The following is a 24956-nucleotide window of genomic DNA, read 5'->3' as shown; positions in this document are numbered from 1 at the left end:
TCTACAGAAAGAGGGGATTTTAAAAGGACTTAGGTGCCCTACCGACATAACCCTTTAGATTCTGTAGGATTTCACTGTCACTCATACATCAACAGCCATGTGAGTATGATGAAATCATTTATATTCAACCACTGTTTAAGACGATTCACTGAGTCTGAGGTTCTTTGCTTTTTAAGAAAACGTATGGTAGGTCGGAAATACTTGACACCCTTCCGTTTTATTACAATCTTAAAATATTATTCTAATTCACACTGTTTCTAAAAATAGAATTTAGAAAAATAAATATGACATTTAAATGATTAGATTCTCGGATGAAATGTTCTGCAATTTGTTCATATGTAACACAGCTTGCGGTTTAATTCATTTGCATATAAAATATTCTAGCGATTTACCATGTCAAGGTATTGGCAAACCAGTTCCTTCATTCTGGAATGAGGAACTGTAAACACGTCTACTTCTTCAGGACAGCCGGGCGCCATGTTTGTTGACGTTTTGTGTTCTCGCGAGTTTTCGCGATAAATGGCGATAGCTATGACGTCACATCTCCCAGGCGACGTTGATATACGCTGTCAGAAGGAAAGTAGCAGGGACGATATTGACTTTTCTTTTAATAATAAGAAGTCCCGTTTGATTGATTTTACAGATTTGTGAGGACAAAAATAAAATAAAATGGCTAGCCGAAGTTATCCGGCCAACACTCAGATTCAAAAGTTCTTGGAGGAATCTTACAACAAGGAAAGAGATCAACGTTTGGCATGGCATGCAAAGCTTGGACCTAAAGAAAGTGGGAAGTCGAAACAATTCGAAGTATTCAGAAGAAAAATAGAAGGAGATGCGAAACCAGCCGACGGATTCTTATCAAAGGTACCGAAAGATATGGTTGAACCCAGATATAATAAGAAAATAAAGAACTTTGATGACGCGTTGGCCGACCGCAGTTCCAGGCAGGCACTGAGTGCCGAGATGAGGCCCGTCTCTGGAAAAGTAAAGGAACAGCTCTACGACGGTTTCACCAAGGAAGGAAAAGGTAGATATCAATATCTCCATGCCAGAAATGAGAAGAACCCTGAGGACAAATTTGCTTTCCCTTTACTGAGTTCCTGGGAGTATGGATGGCGGCTTGGTGACGTTATTAAGAAAGAAGAAATTAAGAAACCAGCTAATGGACGTACACGAATTGTTGCTGACACTTTTTACACCAGGACTGGAATTCCCACGAATACATAGGACTTTTAGAAATTTAGTGAGATTGTTACAGAAGTGGTTGAGTTGAAAACAACATAATTGTGCAAATATTAGTAACCTGTGTATCTGGGTGTATTTTTTCACATAGATTGAATAACAAATATAAATAAATGAATATACAATCATTTTTTAATCAATTTTGTTGTAAATGTCAGCAAAATAAATTTGTAAAATCTGCTTCAGAGTAGTTTCAATCATGTTAAGCTTGATAAAGGATAGCTGTACAGTACAGTACATATTTAATACTTCCATAGCAGTATTATTTGTAGAGAGCTTGTATTAAAAGTAGTCTTCATTCTTTTCAAGGATCTGTCTGTATGAGATTTTGTTTTGTTTTGTGCTCACAGTTACTGCTTATTATGGTTTTCTGCTCAAGTCTGTTACATAGATGTTATTGAATGAGTATTAGATGAACTTTTATTATATTACTATTGTCTATGCATTTGAAATATTTCGTGCCTCTGTTTAATTGTATATCATTGTAAACAATAATATTTGGTCAACTTCAAATGACCTACAAGCCTTTATCAACCACTCCGTCCTTATTGCACTGTTATACATGCTTGTATAAATCATTTTGTATGAAATTATAATTCATTTCATGAAGTCATTACTGTATAGAATACACTATTTCATCGGTTATTGTTTTGATTATTCAAATAAAATGATTTTATCTCTTTTGCTGTTAAAATATCTGTATCATACATACAGTACACTGAACATATTTTTTTACAATACATGGGAATATCTTCAACTACATTACACGATGTTGGCAGAAATTCAACGTTTCTGCCGTATTTTAGTAATCACGGTAATGTATGTTTTAAAGTAAACGAAAGCACCACAGAAGGTTTTCAGCACATGAACACACTGAAATACGTTGTAAATGTGATTGTGTACGACTGCCCTCTCGTATAACAGGGGCTGTACGACGAAACCATGATCTCCTTTCATTATTGCTCATGTCACTTGCATGTATGTCGACAGTCTCTAAATTTTACGTATGGTAGGTCGGAAATGCTTGACCATTACGTACCATATTTATCTTGGGGTTCTTTTCTTATTATGTATATTGCATATCGAACTAGATGAGTTCAAAAATAAAGATTAGAACGAAGCAAATCCCGTCGGATTTGTAATCTTTAAATGACAAACATTGAAACGCATTGTCTGAAACTTAAAGATTTATATTTGAATAAATCTTTTCAAGTAGGCTGTATAGTTCTTCAAGTAATTTTAAATATACAAAGCACGTTGAAGAGATCGATAAAGTTCATTATACGAGGTCAAAATCAATAGGGTAAATACAAATGAAAGAGAAATATTTTATCCGTTAAAGCAGAAGAAATATCAATCGTAATACCTGTGATACACAAAACTTTTTTTTTAATTTGTGAACAGGGCCGTTCAATGCTGCACCCATACTAAACTGTAGGGATGAGGATTGTCTAAGTTAACTGGTGATGTCTATGTATGCAAAGCAAAGCATACATCGAGACATACCATTAAAAATGTTGTAAAACATATTGGGATGACCCCTCCCCTCGACACACACCTTATAACCACGTTTTAGCATTATTTTTTTTAGTTGTTACGCTCTGATATCAAGTCTAGGCCCCGTTTCAAGGAAATATCTAAGTCGTAAACCTTACACACCTTCAGGCCTAGTGTGTGCGATAAATGAACTTACGATATATTTTATTGTAACCCAGTTTACGAAAAAAAATATGGTTACACCTGGAAATTTACGATCTTAAGCCTAACAATATTTATCAAAACTGGGCTCTGGAACCGCCCCTGCATATTAAACTAAATCCCAATGCCTAGTGTATTTAAAATCTGGAAACGCTGACCATGGTAATGTATTGGTACAGAGTTCTATAGAATGTACGTCTTAAGTTCCATTAAAATGAAGCAAAATTGAATGCAGTGAACTTTTGTTGTGATGCCATATACCCCCATCACACCAGAGCTACATGTACGTCCATGAAGAGCTCGCCGCGTTCATGAAAACAGGCTGGAACGCAGTGCCACCTTCTAGAACGTACTGAGGGCGCACTTTGGACTTTCGTAGTCGTTGTATGGTCTCCGGAGGCCGCGTTCCTGATACGCGGATTTTGAACATGTTCAAAAGTCATGTAGCGCGGAAATTGCCCGAACATGACGCAGTGAGGACCTACTTGGGACGTACTATCAGTGGTCGTCCATACTAAAACCCAACGAAGTGAATGCTACGTTCCTGTGGCCTGTTCATGGTTTGACCATGAAGTTTATATCACGCCCAAAGTGCGTGCAAACACCCACAACGCTGCGCCCATACCACGCTTCTGCAAAATAGTAGATACCAGGCACATTCCCACTCGTCAAGTCATGGATGTGTACAGGCATAATATGCATATCCTCCAACAAATGGCTGTGAATCAACAGAATCAGGATAAGCCATTGACAATTCTGGTGATGATTGGAGAATAGAAGACCACGAAGATCTTTCTGGGTGCGTTCTTGGATGCACGTCGAAAGAAGACCTCGTTATTGCCATTATGACCGGCTGCTGGCTGACCTGAGAATGGAAGGTCTGCATTCACTCTTCAATTTCCTGAGAATGCTCCAGATATTTTTGATGAACTGCTTAATACAGTTGAACCTAGAATTACCAAATATATGACTGTTCTTTCTCTTTGACGCCCGAATACCGAATGGAAAATGTGTCACCTTGCAGGGCGATTCGGCATACAATATGTGAAACGTGGCACCGACTTTCGACATATAGTGCACATGAAAAACATCATTTCTAATTCCTAATAACGTTTTTAAAAGTAATGACGGTCAGAACAGCAATCTGCTGGAAATCACATTGAATAATCAACATCATTTAGAACACAAGCTGCATTTTCAGGACTGGCAATCATTTAGTATGGAAGGGTACTGAAGCAAAATTGCGTCCTGACATGTACATTTTGCTTTCAACCATTTACATCTTGCTTTCTGACTTGTACATTTTGCCTTATTGCATCCCTAATTCGTCATCTAAGCATCTTTAGGATTAAAATTATATTGGTTATGTTAATTGATGCTATATTCTAAGTTTATTTTCAAAGTTAATACCGATTTTTTTTATATCTGTTAACTTTTAAATATGCAATCTTACTACCAAGTAAGAATTATCACAATACATATACAACGAAGGATACCGAGTTCAATTTGAAAGAAATTTGCAGAAAACAATGTATTTCTACCTTATGAGACGATAGTAGATCACTGCGAAGGTAGTGGTGGTGTTTTGGAGATGGCGGTGACAGTGGCAATAGGAGTAGCAGTAGTGGTAGTATTAACAGCAATAGCTGCAGCATTACCAGCTGTATTACTAAGACTTTGAGACCACACGTTATAAATGACCAAACATGTTGACCTAATGTAATTATTTAAACTACAATATCACATAGTCGCTTCTGTTCGGGGTTATATATATATATATATATATATAATATATATATATATATATATATATATATATATATATATATATATATATATATATACCTTTTTACAGACACGATCGCGGGGAGTCATTTTATTATTTTTAGTGGCGATGTGTGTGTGTGTGGGGGGGGGGGGCACTATTTTACAGAAAAGGAGTCACTCCAGTATGATGATTTTATGTGGGTTAAAATATGTTCTTACACCGGTCGCGGTATGAAGACAATGTAATATGAACACAAAACAAAGCAATTTTTGGATTGAAACATTTGCAAAACAAATCGCTATCTGTTATACGAAATTGCATTTAAAATGCCCCAGAATGTATTCATGAGGATGTGAACACAATTGAAGTTAATTTAACATTCGGATGTTCAGTTTCACCAATATGCTATATTTTCAAGTTTCGATTGTATTTTCCATGTTGTTTGCTATACTGTATGTGTGTGCATTGATAAATAAGAGTGTCACTTTAAGTAGTTGCATGATGCTTTTTAGGAGTATACAAATCACTTAGAAACATCACATGCTACTTTAATACGACTGAAGAGCACATATAAGCAAGAACTTTGAAACATGCCACAAAGCTGAATGTAAAATAGCTCCGTCTTTTGTCACAAAAGGGCGCGAGTTCGGAAAGTTATAAGGAACGTAACTCTTTCAACTTTGTATAAAGCAGCCGGTCACCATCCCGTTCATAAATCTATTTTGAGAAACTTTCGAAATGACCGACATTACTGGCGCAGAGCCACCTGATTTAATAATATGTCAAGTATCAATGTCACACGCATGCTTAAAATAAATGCTTCTATTATTAACATAAATAAAAAAAGATAAAGCGGGTAAACGGTTGAAAAGGTTTATTGATATATGTACAAAACGAATATATATATATATATAGAATTTTAGAAAAATATATTGCTCTATTTCACATAATATATATTCAAGGTAACAGTTTTACTAATACGACAGTAATATCAGATACTGTATTTACGTATTTCAACTTACCAGACCTTTTTCTACTTAAAAGCCATATAATACTAATTACTAATTTTATTATGTATATTAACAATTCATAGTATTGCATAAATAAGCACTGTGAATAAACAGGAAAATATGGCACTATGACATTCAAGAAGCATTAAAGAAAAATATATTAACATACATGTATATATTAAGAGCATCATTTAATGCCCATCTTCAATAGCAAAAAGGTGATCATCAACACCAAGTAGGAAATAAGTTTTACTGTAATAAACAACTGGCTCATATATTTATATATACCTTTAAGATTAAACAGAAATATAATTTTTATATCAAAAATTGAGTTCAATTACAAACATTACACAACATAAAACTAATGTTACGATCATACACTGTCCGTGCAAGAACCGGCGTTTAGAGAGCGTCGATCTGACCCCGAACAGGTCAAACACGGTGGCGTTGTCAGGGCGAAACACGGTTCCGGCAATCAACGCTACCATGGCAACGAAAAGTGCAAACATATCTGCCAACATGTTGTCATAGCTGCCCCATCTACTGAAGAAGTAAGATGCAACAAAGAGAACGTACATCGGACCCAGCTTGCTGCGTAGTCCTTGTAGTTTGGCTTTCAGCCATGTTGGTTTTCGCAGGAACTGAGGCATGGCCACCAGTATCACTCGCGCCATTTCCCAGGGCACGCTGCTCGACAAAGCAGATTTGATGGTAAGAAAGGCCTCTGTGAGCGCACTAGAAGATTCTTCGGCAGATAAAAGATCAAGCTGGCTGAATGTCCCAGTGCGCATGTCTAAGTTGAATTCCAAGGGGTTCGCTCGTGAACTGTTTTTCTCCACTATAACCGCCATTCCATTCGTGAATAAGAGACCGGTAACCCAATCAAACATCCCGTAACGTACGTCACAAATAGCGACGAGAAACGCAAGGAACACGTCCATTTTGAAGGCTTTCCGATCCATTCATCGTTTTGTATTAGTATAACGGCTGCTACGGTTATGCCAAAGGCTGACACTTCGGCACAAATGAGTGCAGTGTCCAACAGAAGTCCAACAACTGCCAAAAATACGATTGGTAATCCACTTCTTTTAAAGTTCTTTTTGTAGAATATTGTCGCGGCAAGGGCGTAGCCCCACACGAACAAACGGATGTTAGCGCAGTCATTTTCTCCAGCTGTCAAATTACAAATATATAAAATTGCGAATGAAATAACCCGTGAAAAGTCCCGAACAGTCTGCGACGATGTTGCTATAATATACGATGGAATAACGCAAGACGCTTCTTAAATATCCCAAACACAACGGTTTATTTTGGAAATGAGTATTTCCACTTGGAAAGTTTACAATTATGGCGGCAATGGTTTTCTAAAAACCAAACGGCTTTCGGTTTTCAATAATACCGGTGCACGAATAGTATACTTGTCAAGGACAAGTGCATCTACATTAACATTGAATAAATGATTGCAAAAAAATTCGAGATAATTTTTACTGGAAGAAAAAACATTTCAGCGCGATATATCGCCATGTACATTTTATAGTATCTATTTTCTAAACGCCAGATATGCTGGGATTCCAGCGCTATGCAGTGCATTTATTGGATCAACGTTTGTTCGTCTTCGTAAACTTGTGCACTATACTCGTTAATGCATTAAACAGTGGTCGATATTATAGTTTGTCCAATGGAAGGGGCAGTATTTTTATTTTGATTAATCAACACATCCGTTATTGAGTTTAATCATGTGATTGGTACATCATCAGAGTCTTGGTCAGTATAACTACTATATAGTATATTATCTCGACCACCAAGCTCGATAGATAGATTTACCAAAAAAATGTAGGTAAATCCACGCTTATAACCTTTAACCGTTACGTAGTTCATGGTGCAATGAAAAATTAGACAAAAATCTAATTAAAATATAGCTCCCCATATTCATGATATTGTTTAAAGAACACATGCAATGAAAATCGAAATGTTATTGAAATGCTGCCTACATGTACATTCTGTTACATATATTACACCATTCAAAGCTTTGAATGCAAAGTACACGTACATATCTGCATGGTGACTAGGCACACGACTGACAGGCGACAGACGAAATGGATATCTGATCTTTGGCACAGGTAATTCTAATTTCGTAAATGCATGACACAAATGTCACACTGCTACATTTCTCACGCACAACTGTAGTTGATAGTTTTATCTATACTGGAGGACAAAAATTGTGCACGGCTTTCAAATATTAAAATCTCTTCCTGTTGTATGTTTTGGTTGACAAGTATTCAATTTATAGTATTGAAAGACAAACACAAGACGCGAGTCTGCTACTAAGTTTATTCTACAAGTGAAGTCCAGTGGTTAAGCAAGGGTACAAGTATTAATAGATCTATAGTCTGTTTCATAATAGAACACTTCCTACCAACTGGAAGCAGAAATAATTTGTCCCAGGTACAAAAGTATCCAAAAATATTTGTTATGGGGGGCTAATTAAATACGTCTAAATTGCGCCGATTCGGACCAGAAAACGTTAAGTGTTCTTTTCAAAGTCCCCTGCCTAAGCTTTAAACCAAATAATTTTCGGTTCTGAGGGCGGGACTCTAGTAAAAGGTTACATCCCTAAGTTACGCCCCCTCTAACGTCAAATCCTGAATCTCCCCTGACCTTAAGGGCGATAAACTATGGAAACCCTAAATTTGTCAATTTACTCGTCCGATGAATAAATAGGTATTCATTTTTTATAGATTTATGTATACATATTGCTCACGGATTCAGGCAACAGAAAGCTGCTCTTTGTTTAATGCGATTTTCCCGTGAACAAGTTAAAAAAGCATAACGTTAAACAGGCAATTTGACAGTTGTACGCAGAAGTAATAGCTGCCCAAGCATCAAGGACCTGTCAACAAACACAATAAAACTTGTCTACGACTGTAATATGGTTAGCTGGAACCAGTTTGAAGCATCCATGTTCAAAATATTGACCACGTACAAATTAAGTACATACATGTTAAATCATAAACTAAATAATCAAAAAACGTTCAAATGTTATTTGAACATCGACTATGGATATCCTCATAAAATAAAACTATTTTAACTATATGGTATTCCTACAGATTTTTTTACCTTCTAAGCATGGTCTGGAAATCAGTAAGACTATTAGGTCCCACCCAAAACACTATACAAGGTCAGAAATGGATTGTTTTTCATTCATTGTTATAAAGAAACTGTATCAGCCTAAATAGGTAATGCAAGGTCAATTGTCCCCCCCCCCCAGGTCCGGTGGTATACCGGGGATAGCCGGGGAAATGGGCAGTGTTTTTACCCAGCCTGAATAGGTAACATAGATTATATAGAATAAAAACAAACCGTGCTGAACTTTTGTGTTGACGTATACATTAATCACGCATACGAGTGTATACGTTATGGTTCATTCAGAATTATTGTTATGTTGTAATAATGCATGGTGTTACGTTGTAGTACTCCCATTGTATAGTAGCTGTTACAGAATAAATTAATAATGCAAACGTCGGGTGAAAATTATTGTGCATTTGCAGGTATTTCTTGGTAGCCATTCTACTTACATGTGCATATCTGCACACTGTGAATGATGATAAATCGTCCACGTATACATGTTCCCTGATTAGGAACATATCGATAAATTGGTAAATGGCCAGTCTTTGGTTCCAATGTTTTACAGTAATCTTTAATCTCAAAACCGATACATGTCATTTAACATTGGTGACAACTTCGTAGACATGTAATACATGTTATTTCATGTTGATAAGTGCAGAGATAAACTTTTAACTTTGGAATTTGTAAATAAAAACAACCCAATTTCGGAAAATGCAATCTAGGTGGATGGTTAATAAAACGAAGTGGGGAAAAACTTATCACAACTTTGTTGTTAATGTTTTATTTTGACACAAAAAACACACAGGCCTGCTGCGTTTATTAATAGATAAACATTTGAATAATCATTTTTATATAGACTTTAACTGAACATAACTTGTAAATGCTTTTGTGTACTAGATCGTCATAGAATTATACAACTATACATATCTGTAGATTTGCTGAATTACTGCTTAATAAAAAAAACTTAACAATCATAGTATGCAATAATGCTTCACGTGTTCATGAATGGTGATATTATATTCTTATCAAAAGTAAATAAAGATATGAAAAAAAATATTTGAATAAAATCCTTCAAAATAGTATTTATAACTAAGTTTCTTTAATGAAAAATACTTTATGTAATATATAGACTGGCCAGAAAAAGGGAATACCTCAATTTTACAGTCAAAATCAAATAAAACAAAACTTTAAAACATGATTGAGTTAATTTTGAAATCATTTTCACAATTCAGTGTTACGATTTTCATTATTGGTCTGACAACTGCATTTATTGAATTTTGCATTTAAAATGTAATGATTAAATACCTTATCTTATTACTCACTAATAAAACGTTTAATAACCCTGTAATGTTTACAGAGGGTTAAGTAAAATGGATTATATTTAAACGTTGAATCCTTGTTGCATATTTTTTCTTGTATAGACTTTTTCTTGCGTTAATGTATTGTACCAGTCAATTGTAACCACGCCCCCCCCCCCATGTTTGGGAAATAACGGGGACTTTAACATTATGTTAACTATTTGTCTATATAACCTGATTAAAATGTCATGTCATAAGAGAAAATATGTGCATGTTACAACAATCTGATTAACTAGTTGGCATCGGACCTTTGTCAGCATAAAATGTCTTATTTGTTTCTGTCACGTCTTTTGCACATTTACTGGTATTGTCTTTGGCTACATTGTTTATGGAAATTGACATACGTTAAGAAATTACTTAAATGTTTTATGAATATCGCCCAAGTAATAATCAAAATTTAACACGGGGCACCTTTCTACAAATAAATAATATGTAATTATATTCTTGTGACGGATTGTGGTTTCTTATACAGGCTAGTAAAAGAATGCACATAAATCGTGCAAGTCACACTCCAATGGATAAAATCAGTTGTAATTCTACTGACATAGGCAATATGAAATAGACAAACAAGGTTTTGCCTATAATATCGGATTAAAAAACATTTTTAAGTAGGTCAGGTCCGACCACAGGTCATCGTCACAGAGCTTGGACAAAATATACGGCCATTCAGTCCTTTGATATTGTTTAAGATTATTAATATGACATTTCAATAAAGTTTTAGTTTTACTTAAAAACAACAACAAAATGAGTGTATCATAATAGCTCCTACTTCAATTTTTACATAATTAGATGAATCGCGCAGAATTGACGCAGAAAATGCAAAATTACGAAACAATGGAGAGGTTCGAGAACTACTTACTGTTATCTTTATGTGTGAGTATTGATTTTGAACAAGAGTGTCACTTTAAGTAAATTTGCATGATGCTTTTCAGGAGTATACAAATCAATAAGAAACCTCACATGCTACTTCTGCCTGAAGAGCGCATATTAGCAAGCACTTAGAAACATTCCACAAAGCAGAATGTAAAACAACTCCCGTCTTTTGACACCATAGGGCGCAAGTTCGGAAAGTTATACGGAACCACACGGCAACTCACGGACGTAACTCTTTAACTGTGCAGCCGGTCACCATCCCGTTCATAAAATCTATTTTGAGAAACTTACGGAAATAACCGACATTATTGGCGCAGAGCGACGTAACTGGTGTAATAATATGCCAAGTATTGTCACACGTATGCTTACAATAAATGCTTCTATTATAACATAAATAAAAAAAGATAAAGCGGGTAAACGGTTGAAAAGGTTTATTGATAACAAATATGTACAAAACGAATGTTATTTAATATATACATACTAGGTAGATAAATGTATACTGTATATATAGAATTTTAGAAAATATATTGCTCTGTTTCACATATATATATATATATATATATATATATAATATATATATATATATATATATATATTATATATATATATTCAAGGTAACAGTTTTATTAATACGACAGTAATATCAGATACTGTATTTACGTATTTCAACTTACCAGACTTTTTTACTTAAAAGCCATATAATAATAAAATTAGTAATTAATATGTATATTAACAATTCATGGTATTGCATAAATAAGCACTGTGAATAAAAAGGAAAATATGGCACTATTGACATTCAAGATGCATTAAAGAAAAATATATTAACATACATGTATATATTAAGAGCATCATTTAATGCCCATCTTCAATAGCAAAAAGGTGATCATCAACACCAAGTAGGAAATAAGTTTTACTGTAAAAAACAACTGGCTCATTATATTTATATATATACCTTTAAGATTAAACAGAAATATAATTTTTATATCAAAAATTGAGTTCAATTACAAACATTACACAACATGAAACTAATGTTACGATCATACACTGCCCGTGCAAGAACCGGCGTTTAGAGAGCGTCGATCTGACCCCGAACAGGTCAAACACGGTGGCGTTGTCAGGGCGAAACACGGTTCCGGCAATCAACGCTAACACGGCAACGAAAAGTCCAAACATATCTGCCAACATGTTGTCATAGCTGCCCCATCTACTGAAGAAGTAAGATGCAACAAAGAGAACGTACATCGGACCCAGCTTGCTGCGTAGTCCTTGTAGTTTGGCTTTCAGCCATGTTGGTTTTCGCAGGAACTGAGGCATGGCCACCAGTATCACTCGCGCCATTTCCCAGGGCACGCTGCACGACAAAGCAGATTTGATGGTAAGAAAGGCCTCTGTGAGCGCACTAGAAGATTCTTCGGCAGATAAAAGATCAAGCTGGCTGAATGTCCCAGTGCGCATGTCTAAGTTGAATTCCAAGGGGTTCGCTCGTGAACTGTTTTTCTCCACTATAACCGCCATTCCATTCGTGAATAAGAGACCGGTAACCCAATCAAACATCCCGTAACGTACGTCACAAATAGCGACGAGAAACGCAAGGAACACGTCCATTTTGAAGGCTTTTCCGATCCATTCATCGTTTTGTATTAGTATAACGGCTGCTACGGTTATGCCAAAGGCTGACACTTCGGCACAAATGAGTGCAGTGTCTAACAGAAGTCCAACAACTAAGCACAAAAATACGATTGGTAATCCACTTCTTTTAAAGTTCTTTTTGTAGAATATTGTCGCGGCAAGGGCGTACGCCCCACACGAACAAACGGATGTTAGCGCAGTCATTTTCTCCAGCTGTCAAATTACAAATATATAAAATTGCGAATGAAATAACCCGTGAAAAGTCCCGAACACGGAACAGTCAGCGACGATGTTGCTATAATATACGATGGAATAACGCAAGACGCTTCTTAAATATCCCAAACACAACGGTTTATTTTTGGAAATGAGTATTTCCACTTGGAAAGTTTACAATTATGGTGGGAATGGTTTTCTAAAAACCAAACGGCTTTCGGTTTTCAATAATCTGGTGCACGAATAGTATACTTGTCAAGGACAAGTGCATCTACATTAACATTGAATACAATTATTGCAAAAAAATTCGGAGATAATTTTTACTGGAAGAAAAAACACGATCATTTCAGCGCGGTATATCGCCATGTACATTTTATAGTATCTATTTTCTAAACGCCAGATATGCTGGGATTCCAGCGCTATGCAGTGCATTTATTGGATCAACGTTTGTTCGTCTTCGTAAACTTGTGCACTATACTCGTTAATGCATTAAACAGTGGTCGATATTATAGTTTGTCCAATGGAAGGGGCAGTATTTTTATTTTGATTAATCAACACATCCGTTATTGAGTTTAATCATGTGATTGGTACATCATCAGAGTCTTGGTCAGTATACACTACTATATAGTATATTATCTCGACCACCAAGCTCGATAGATAGATTTACCAAAATAAATGTAGGTAAATCCACGCTTATAACCTTTAACCGTTACGTAGTTCATGGTGCAATGAAAAATTAGACAAAAATCTAATTAAAATATAGCTCCCCATATTCATGATATTGTTTAAAGAACACATGCAATGAAACATCGAAATGTTATTGAAATGCTGCCTACATGTACATTCTGTTACATATATTACACCATTCAAAGCTTTGAATGCAAAGTACACGTACATATCTGCATGGTGACTAGGCACACGACTGACAGGCGACAGACGAAATGGATATCTGAACTTTGGCACAGGTAATTCTAATGTTCGTAAATGCATGACACAAATGTCACACTGCTACATTTCTCACGCACAACTGTAGTTGATAGTTTTATCTATACTGGAGGACAAAAATTGTGCACGGCTTTCAAATATTAAAATCTCTTCCTGTTGTATGTTTTGGTTGACAAGTATTCAATTTATAGTATTGAAAGACAAACACAAGACGCGAGTCTGCTACTAAGTTTATTCTACAAGTGAAGTCCAGTAGTTAAGGAAGGGTACAAGTATTAATAGATCTATAGTCTGTTTCATAATAGAACACTTCCTACCAACTGGAAGCAGAAATAATTTGTCCCAGGTACAAAAGTATCCAAAAATATTTTGTTATGGGGGGCTAATTAAATACGTCTAAATTGCGCCGATTCGGACCAGAAAATGTTAAGTGTTCTTTTCAAAGTCCCCTGCCTAAGCTTTAAACCAAATAATTTTCGGTTCTGAGGGCGGGACTCTAGTAAAAGGTTACATCCCTAAGTTACGCCCCCTCTAACGTCAAATCCTGAATCTCCCCTGACCTTAAGGGCGATAAACTATGGAAACCCTAAATTTGTCAATTTACTCGTCCGATGAATAAATAGGTATTCATTTTTTATAGATTTATGTATACATATTGCTCACGGATTCAGGCAACAGAAAGCTGCTCTTTGTTTAATGCGATTTTCCCGTGAACAAGTTAAAAAAGCATAACGTTAAACAGGCAATTTGACAGTTGTACGCAGAAGTAATAGCTGCCCAAGCATCAAGGACCTGTCAACAAACACAATAAAACTTGTCTACGACTGTAATATGGTTAGCTGGAACCAGTTTGAAGCATCCATGTTCAAAACATTGACCACGTACAAATTAAGAACATACATGTTAAATCATAAACTAAATAATCAAAAAACGTTCAAATGTTATTTGAACATCGACTATGGATATCCTCATAAAATAAAACTATTTTAACTATATGGTATTCCTACAGATTTTTTTACCTTCTAAGCATGGTCTGGAAATCAGTAAGACTATTAGGTCCCACCCAAAACACTATACAAGGTCAGAAATGGATTGTTTTTCATTCATTGTTATAAAGAAACTGTATCAGCCTAAATAGGTAATGCACAGGTCAATTGTCCCCCCCCCCCCCCCAGGTCCGGTGGTATACCGGGGATAGCCGGGGAAATGGGCAGTGTTTTTACCCAGCCTGAATAGGTAACATAGATTATATAGAATAAAAACAAACCGTGCTGAACTTTTGTGTTGACGTATACATTAATCACGCATACGAGTGTATACGTTATGGTTCATTCAGAATTATTGTTATGTTGTAATAATGCATGGTGTTACGTTGTAGTACTCCCATTGTATAGTAGCTGTTACAGAATAAATTAATAATGCAAACGTCGGGTGAAAATTATTGTGCATTTGCAGGTATTTCTTGGTAGTCATTCTACTTACATGTGCATATCTGCACACTGTGAATGATGATAAATCGTCCACGTATACATGTTCCCTGATTAGGAACATATCGATAAATTGGTAAATGGCCAGTCTTTGGTTCCAATGTTTTACAGTAATCTTTAATCTCAAAACCGATACATGTCATTTAACATTGGTGACAACTTCGTAGACATGTAATACATGTTATTTCATGTTGATAAGTGCAGAGATAAACTTTTAACTTTGGAATTTGTAAATAAAAACAACCCAATTTCGGAAAATGCAATCTAGGTGGATGGTTAATAAAACGAAGTGGGGAAAAACTTATCACAACTTTGTTGTTAATGTTTTATTTTGACACAAAAAACACACAGGCCTGCTGCGTTTATTAAGAGATAAACATTTGAATAATCATTTTTTATAGACTTTAACTGAACATAACTTGTAAATGCTTTTGTGTACTAGATCGTCATAGAATTATACAACTATACATATCTGTAGATTTTATGTGAATTACTGCTTAATAAAAAAAACTTAACAATCATAGTATGCAATAATGCTTCACGTGTTCATGAATGGTGATATTATATTCTTATCAAAAGTAAATAAAGATATGAAAAAAAATATTTGAATAAAATCCTTCAAAATAGTATTTATAACTAAGTTTCTTTAATGAAAAATACTTTATGTAATATATAGACTGGCCAGAAAAAGGGAATACCTCAATTTTACAGTCAAAATCAAATAAAACAAAACTTTAAAACATGATTGAGTTAATTTTGAAATCATTTTCACAATTCAGTGTTACGATTTTCATTATTGGTCTGACAACTGCATTTATTGAATTTTGCATTTAAAATGTAATGATTAAATACCTTATCTTATTACTCACTAATAAAACGTTTAATAACCCTGTAATGTTTACAGAGGGTTAAGTAAAATGGATTATATTTAAACGTTGAATCCTTGTTGCATATTTTTTCTTGTATAGACTTTTTCTTGCGTTAATGTATTGTACCAGTCAATTGTAACCACGCCCCCCCCCCCCATGTTTGGGAAATAGCGGGGACTTTAACATTATGTTAACTATTTGTCTATATAACCTGATTAAAATGTCATGTCATAAGAGAAAATATGTGCATGTTACAACAATCTGATTAACTAGTTGGTATCGGACCTTTGTCAGCATAAAATGTCTTATTTGTTTCTGTCACGTCTTTTGCACATTTACTGGTATTGTCTTTGGCTACATTGTTTATGGAAATTGACATACGTTAAGAAATTACTTAAATGTTTTATGAATATCGCCCAAGTAATAATCAAAATTTAACACGGGGCACCTTTCTACAAATAAATAATATGTAATTATATTCTTGTGACGGATTGTGGTTTCTTATACAGGCTAGTAAAAGAATGCACATAAATCGTGCAAGTCACACGCTCCAATGGATAAAATCAGTTAAAATTCTACTGACATAGGCAATATGAAATAGACAAACAAGGTTTTGCCTATAATATCGGATTAAAAACATTTTTAAGTAGGTCAGGTCCGACCACAGGTCATCGTCACAGAGCTTGGACAAAATATACGGCCATTCAGTCCTTTGATATTGTTTAAGATTATTAATATGACATTTCAATAAAGTTTTAGTTTTACTTAAAAACAACAACAAAATGATGTATCATAATAGCTCCTACTTCAATTTTTACATAATTAGATGAATCGCGCAGGATTGACGCAGAAAATGCAAAATTACGAAACAATGGAGAGGTTCGAGAACTACTTACTGTTATCCTTTATGTGTGAGTATTGATTTTGAACAAGAGTGTCACTTTAAGTAAATTTGCATGATGCTTTTCAGGAGTATACAAATCAATAAGAAACCTCACATGCTACTTCTGCCTGAAGAGCGCATATTAGCAAGCACTTTGAAACATTCCACAAAGCAGAATGTAAAACAACTCCCGTCTTTTGACACCATAGGGCGCAAGTTCGGAAAGTTATACGGAACCACACGGCAACTCACGGACGTAACTCTTTAACTTAGCAGCCGGTCACCATCCCGTTCATAAAATCTATTTTGAGAAACTTACGGAAATAACCGACATTATTGGCGCAGAGCGACGTGACGTAACTGGTGTAATAATGTGTCAAGTATCACACGTATGCTTACAATAAATGCATCTATTATTAACATAAATAAAAAAAGATAAAGCGGGTAAACGGTTGAACAGGTTTATTGGTAACAAATATGTACAAAACGAATGTTATTTAATATATACATACTAGGTAGATAAATGTATACTGTATATATAGAATTTTAGAAAATATATTGCTCTGTTTCACATATATATATATATATATATATATATATATGTGAAACAGAGCAATATATTTTCTAAAATTCTTTTAAGCAAAAAAAGTCTGGTAAGTTGAAATACGTAAATACAGTATCTGATACTACTGTCGTATTAGTAAAACTGTTACCTTGAATATCTATATATATAATATATATATATAATATATATATATATATATATATATATATAGATATTCAAGGTAACAGTTTTACTAATACGACAGTAGTATCAGATACTGTATTTACGTATTTCAACTTACCAGACTTTTTTTGCTTAAAAGCCATATAATAATAAAATTAGTAATTAATATGTATATTAACAATTCATGGTATTGCATAAATAAGCACTGTGAATAAAAAGGAAAATATGGCACTATTGACATTCAAGATGCATTAAAGAAAAATATATTAACATACATGTATATATTAAGAGCATCATTTAATGCCCATCTTCAATAGCAAAAAGGTGATCATCAACATCAAGTAGGAAATAAGTTTTACTGTAATAAACAACTGGCTCATTATATTTATATACCTTTAAGATTAAACAGAAATATAATTTTTATATCAAAAATTGAGTTCAATTACAAACATTACACAACATGAAACTAATGTTACGATCATACACTGTCCGTGCAAGTACCGGCGTTTAGAGAGCGTCGATCTGACCCCGAACAGGTCAAACACGGTGGCGTTGTCAGGGCGAAACACGGTTCCGGCAATCAACGCTACCATGGCAACGAAAAGTCCAAACATATCTGCCAACATGTTGTCATAGCTGCCCATCTACTGAAGAAGTAAGATGCAACAAAGAGAACGTACATCGGACCCAGCTTGCTGCGTAGTCCTTGTAGTTTGGCTTTCAGCCATGTTGGTTTTCGTAGGAACTGAGGCATGGCCACCAGTATCACTCGCGCCATTTCCCAGGGCACGCTGCACGACAAAGCAGATTTGATGGTAAGAAAGACCTCTGTGAGCGCACTAGAAGATTCTTCGGCAGATAAAAGATCAAGCTGGCTGAATGTCCCAGTGCGCATGTCTAAGTTGAATTCCAAGGGGTTCGCTCGTGAACTGTTTTTCTCCACTATAACCGCCATTCCATTCGTGAATAAGAGACCGGTAACCCAGTCAAACATACCGTAACGTACGTCACAAATAGCGACGAGAAACGCAAGGAACACGTCCATTTTGAAGGCTTTCCCGATCCATTCATCGTTTTGTATTAGTATAATGGCTGCTACGGTTATGCCAAAGGCTGGCACTTCGGCACAAATGAGTGCAGTGTCCACAGAAGTCCAACAACTAAGCACAAAAATACGATTGGTAATCCACTTCTTTTAAAGTTCTTTTTGTAGAATATTGTCGCGGCAAGGGCGTACGCCCCACACGAACAAAACGGATGTTAGCGCAGTCATTTTCTCCAGCTGTCAAATTACAAATATATTAAATTGCGAAAGAAATAACCCGTGAAAAGTCCCGAACAGTCAGCGACGATGTTGTTATAATATACGATGGAATAACGCAAGACGCTTCTTAAATATCCCAAACACAACGGTTTATTTTTGGAAATGAGTATTTGAGTCAATATTTTTTTTGGCAACAATTCTTGTCCTTTCAAAAATAAATTGTCCTACTTTGGCATAAAAGTACAAATTTAGTTTTAACAATTACACACCATTGCCTTGTATATAGTCCAACAATTTTTTTTATCTGCAGTGAAAAGAAACTAGTAAAACCGATAATTGATTGATAAAAAATGCCATAAATTCTTTGTCCCAAAAGTGTATATTTAAAACATTATTCAAAAGAAAGGAATTATAAAATAAGGACAAATGTCATTTGTGTAATTATTTTGTAAAACCACATTAGTTTAAGTGATTAAATATGTACAACCCTTAAATATGACTATATTTTACATGTTTCTTGATGTGTAAAGTGTGTACCTCATCTGGAGTTCAATGATGTAACATTGCAAACTCCGCGCAGTGTTACTTCCCTTGCAGTACAGTACTGCAAGGGAAGTAACACTGCGCGGAGTTCAAACTCCGCGCAGTGTTACTTCCCTTGCAGTACAGTAATCACTGCCTTCACAAATATCACGTGATGATAGAAACGGCACGTGATTGCAATTTACAAAATGGACGGAACACCTTTAAAAGAAATTCCAGCAACATGTTTCATTTGTTTAGAAAAAAACGATTTTATTCAATAAAAGGAAAAAATGCAAAACGTTCGATACATGTCTGAATAGCTAACAACACATCCATGTTGATATTGTAATTTGTAAATCCTACTTTCAATTTGAAAAAAGACCGAACATTTCCGATGTTTTTTTTAATTGTTATTTTTTTATAAAACATATTATGCCTATCAACTGGCGTAAAGTAATTATTTAAGAAAGGATATAAGAATAAATATATATGATTAAAAAAAATGCCATTAAAAGTTTTCATCCAATTTTGGATGAAAATCTTGTGGTGGCAGTGATTACTGTACTGCAAGGGAAGTAACACTGCGCGGAGTTTGCGCGGAGTTTGGTAACATTGTGGAAAAGTCAGCCAATATATTAATTAGTTATTTCCCTTGTATATGGATACGCCATTACCTCTTTTTGAAGAGTAGCCTTTTACAGATGACCAAGGAGGAGCCTAAAAGAAGCTGATTTATGAAAATATTAAAATTAAGCCTTCACTGCGCTAAGGTAAATAAATATAATTGAATTTTCTCTATGATGTAACCACTATAGTCTCATTTATGCAAATGACCAAGTAGTTAATTCATTGCACTTGTATTTTCTTGAACTGAAAGGAAAACATTGCACCGTCTGTTTAGAACCCCACATACATATCATGATGGTGCAAGTGAAGTAAAGGTTGAATATATCCATCCTGTAACATTCTATGATGTAACGCTGTATTTCGTTATATCAGGGAATAGTTTTGTTATATCAGAGAACAATGGCAAGTGTACAACTATTTAAAAAAATAAAATAAAGGTTTATGACATTTATATTTGTAAATATTGACATCATCAAGCATTTTCAACATGCTGAGAAAAACAACGAGCTCAATAATTTAATTAGTTTTAGTAAAAATATCGGAATTTCAATTTTGATGTTACAGCAAGGAATGTAAATTGTTATGTCAAGGAACTTAATATAGTAAATACAATATTTAAAGCATTTCTAACATACAGCTAATTGCAGTACATATCTATATTCTGTTACTGTAAAATGCTTACCTGTATTAGGACGAGATTGATATAGCATTGTTAACACATTGTGGCATAAAGTTGATAAAACTGTTATGTAATAAAAGTGGTACAGCAGGGAACTAAAACATTTTTATTATCTGAATCATGTGATCATGCTGTATTTGGTATTAATTTGATATATTTGTACATTTCAGTTGCTTAGAAACATACAAGTAACTGCCTGCATATCAGAAATAAATAAATAGAGAAAGAAGAAACAAAAGGGCCAGGTAATTAAGTTTTGGAGTCTTAGATGTACTTCAGTTTTCCACACTTGCAAAAAGGTCCCACCTGTCTTCATAAAAGTTGAGATGGCATTTTAGTGTCTTTTAAAATATCTATTGAAAAAGATATGTTTACACAGTTGTTATACATGTGATACACCTTTGAAGGTACAAAAATACACTTGTGATGGAGTATATGTGCTAAATGCAAATAACCAGGTTTTCCAAAGGTTTTATTAGATTGGTTTTCCAAAAGTTTGTATAAGATTTTGGTATATAGTGGTGCGAGCGGCTGGACTGGATGATATACTCAGGATCAAGGTCGCACTTAATGACCTTCGTCAATAGTGTCATTGGTCAAAATAATGGTGATCAATAACTTAAATGATGGAATAAGCGTAGAGTAACGACATTATTGTCTTAGTAGTAACACTTAATTTTATTTTAGAATGGGGATGTCAAACGCAGAGCGTCAAAGGAAGTTTCGTGCCAGACGGGATGAGGATGAAACAAGAAGAAGAAAGTATTTGTAGGACTCTAAAGAAAAGTTCAAGAAGGACAAAACATTGGGGAAAAGAAAACAGATTACAGATATGACACAAAGAGAAAAAAGGCACCAAAGAAATATTTGGCGAGTGCAGAAAAGGAAACTGAAAGAAAGAAGACAGGCTGAACAAGAAAGAATATTAACACCCCCTTCTTCACCTGTGACACCAGAACATCAGCAAGGCAGTAATAGGCAAAAGAAACAATTGATTGAATGTAAATTCAATAAGACAGTTCAAACTGCAAACAACAAGAAAACCACTGAAAATGACAGTAGTTATAAACAAACGCAAGAGCGCAAGAGAAGACAACAGGAACAGGAAAGTATTGTTCCAGAAAAGAGACAGATCGATGATAAACAAATGAATCCATATGACAGGAAAAAGAATTCAAAACATACCTGCAAAAACTGGCAAAGTGTAGAACATTTTGTGAGCTGCAGACTGAATGCAAGCAGATCGATGATAAAATTGGTGAACTTACCATTGACCCACATGAGGTACATATTCTGAAAGAGGGTATAGAAGTTGATATCAATGCAGCTGATTATATTCCGTTTGATTTACTTGACAATCAGCTTCTTCCAGGTGTAGTTCATTCTGACGGAAACTGTTTACCATCAACTGGAAGTGTTTTTGCTTACAGTGACACTGAACATGTAGAAGAAATGCGAGTCAGAATCATAATTGAACAAGTCAAACATGAATTATTTTACCTGAATGACGATTTCTTGCAAACTGGCGGGACTACTAGTAAAACATCCAAGCAGTATGCTCAGTATTCAGAGATGTTCATTCCAAATGAAAGGGAAATGACAAATGAAAACATAAAATCAATTTACAGAAAAGAGATTCTCAGTATCACAAAAGACAAATCATTTATGGGTATTTGGCAAGTTCATGCACTGTCATCAGTTCTCAAAACCCCTATTCAATCAGTATACCCTGAGCTAGGCAATAGAAATGTGAGGAAAGACATGCACAAACTGATCAAACCTGTTTCAGGAACCGATAATGTGGACATCAAACAGGGATGATATGGCTCCGTTACACTGGGTGCCAAATCACTTTGTGCCATTGTTGAAACTTCCGGAATGGTATAAAATAGATGATGAAAATAATAATGATTTGGGCGTATCTGACAATTACCAAACAAAACAATCACGTTTGGAAAGACCAATTGAAGTTGAAAGTTCTGCACATGATATATGAAATGCTACGAAAGTTCATGTGTGTGATTTGACTGCAGAGATGGGAACGGCCAATGAAATCAGAAAAGCTGATGGAACGGAGTGCACATTTAAGGAATTCATGGAAAGCAGTGTCGACAGTTTGAATATAGGAATTGGTAAGGTAGACGGGGCAAATAATGGGACAGAAAGTGATATTAAAGATACCAGTTCAAAGGTAAATGGGTCAAATGGTGGGACAGATAGTGATAGTAAAGATGTTGATGCGAAGGTAGATGGTTCAAATGGTGGGACAGATAGTGATAGAACAGATGATGATCCAAAGATAGATGGTGCAAAAGTTGGGACAGATAGTGAAAGTAAAGATGTTAAAGAGAAGGTAAATGGTTCAAATGGTGTTACAGATAGTGATAAAACAGATGATGATCCAAAGATAAAGGGTGGGACAGGTAGTGATAGAAAAGATGCTGATGAGAAGGTAGATGGTTCGAATGGTGGGACAGATAGTGATAGAACAGGTGATGATCCAAAGATAGATGGGGCAAAAGTAGGGACAGATAGTGGTAGTAAAGATGCTGATGCGAAGGTAGACGGTTCAAATGGTGGGACAGAAAGTTATAGTAAAGATGCTGTTGCAAACGATGATCGGGAACAACATGAGACAGAACATGTAAATACCGATTTAAATGACCATGAAGGTGTAAGTATGGGAGAGAAACATGGGAACAAGATCAGTGACATTGACACAAATTTTGACACATGTATGTATAAAGAGAAACATGTTCTTGTGAATTTCAATGGAAAAGCACATGTTGGTATTGTGAAAGAGACAAACTTGTCATCTGTATTAGTAGACTGTATGCGCCGAAATGGTAAAAAAGATAAAAACAGTTTCTGCTTGCCAATGAAAATAAGAGACACAAATTTGTATCAGCTTACAGATGTTATTGCCATTGTTGAATGCTCCATATTCCTGGACAGAGAAACAGGTATCAACTATATGAAAAATCATGGCAAATGTATTCATCTCATTGTTGAATAAATATCGCAGCATTCAACAGTAGCAATGCCATCTGATAGTACACTGTAACATCTTTTACTTGACAAAACATTTTGTATGATCCATATTGTAATGCAACATTCATGATGTACAGAATTTGTTTGATGTAACAGTTTATTTCTTTCATGTAACGATACATTTATTGAAATAAGAAAAACATGTATCCAAGTTTTGTTAACTTATGTTAATAGTTTATTTTCTTGTTCATCGGATGTTACTGAATTGTTTACGCTGTACTTTTGATGTTGACAAAACATTATGTATGATCCCTTTTGTAATGTGAAAGTATCAATCATACATTCATGAATAAAATTTCTTTGATGTAACAGTTTATTTCTTTCATGTAACGATACATTTGCTGAAATAAGGAAAATATGTACCCAAGTTTTGTTAACTTATGTCAATAGTTTATTTTCTTGTTCTTCGGATGTTACTAAAATGTTCACGCTGTACTTTTGATGTTATGAAGTTAAATAAAAGATTTAAAACTTAAATTGTTTGTTCAAAATTCCTTGCAGTAACAATACTAGTCCCTTATGTAACGTCGATTCCTTGACATAACATACCATGTTTTTGGACATTTATTTTGGTTATATTTCAAAAACAGTCAATTTTCCTGCTCAATGAAGAAGATCTATGTAAACACAATGACTGAGAATGAAAATGAAACTAAGGATGTTGTTCGCAGTTCAAAAGAATGAATTTTATATGTCATTTATTGTGAAAATTAAAATGCTAATGTGTACATAAGTAACATATCAAACACTGCGATGGTTTTGCAGATTTGTTTTCATTTATTAAAAAACAAGAACATTTCTGATGATAAGAGGTAATAAAATCCTAGTTTTGCTTTAATAATAGTTTATTAATCTCTATTTAAAAATTTGTTACATCAAGGAAACTAGTAATTGGTGGCTCATTACTTTGCCACATATAGTACTACACAGAGTTAATTAAGGGTCTATTTATGTTTAACTGTATCAGATTTGCCCATATAAA

At 34.8% G+C, this 24956-nt stretch overlaps 3 protein-coding genes across 3 annotated transcripts in view; 2 read left to right on the top strand and 1 right to left on the bottom strand.

Annotated features, from left to right (window-relative positions):
* The window catches only part of LOC128217595 (F-box/LRR-repeat protein 5-like), a 50917-nt gene extending 50438 nt beyond the window's left edge, over positions 1-479 (bottom strand). Inside the window, exon 1 of the mRNA XM_052924840.1 lies at positions 393-479. Within this exon, the coding sequence (XP_052780800.1) occupies positions 393-479 (87 nt within the window). The remainder of the gene's footprint in view (positions 1-392) is intronic.
* Positions 480-542: 63 nt separating this feature from the next.
* Positions 543-1922, top strand: LOC128216920 (protein ATP6V1FNB-like). Its single transcript, XM_052923634.1, has one exon. The coding sequence runs from the start codon at positions 670-672 to the stop codon at positions 1225-1227; it is 558 nt and encodes a 185-aa protein (XP_052779594.1). The 5' UTR covers positions 543-669; the 3' UTR covers positions 1228-1922.
* An 18387-nt stretch (positions 1923-20309) lies between these two features.
* LOC128217813 (dentin sialophosphoprotein-like) lies at positions 20310-24451 on the top strand. Its single transcript, XM_052925210.1, has 3 exons — positions 20310-20387; positions 21094-21168; positions 21611-24451. Exon 3 carries the CDS (start codon positions 22959-22961, stop codon positions 23937-23939), a length of 981 nt encoding a protein of 326 aa, XP_052781170.1. The 5' UTR covers positions 20310-20387; positions 21094-21168; positions 21611-22958; the 3' UTR covers positions 23940-24451.
* The last annotated feature ends 505 nt before the right edge of the window (positions 24452-24956 follow it).

Source organism: Mya arenaria, chromosome 14, assembly GCF_026914265.1.
Source record: "Mya arenaria isolate MELC-2E11 chromosome 14, ASM2691426v1".
NCBI classification, from domain to species: Eukaryota; Metazoa; Mollusca; class Bivalvia; order Myida; family Myidae; genus Mya; species Mya arenaria.
This window is presented reverse-complemented; position numbering and strand designations above follow the sequence as displayed.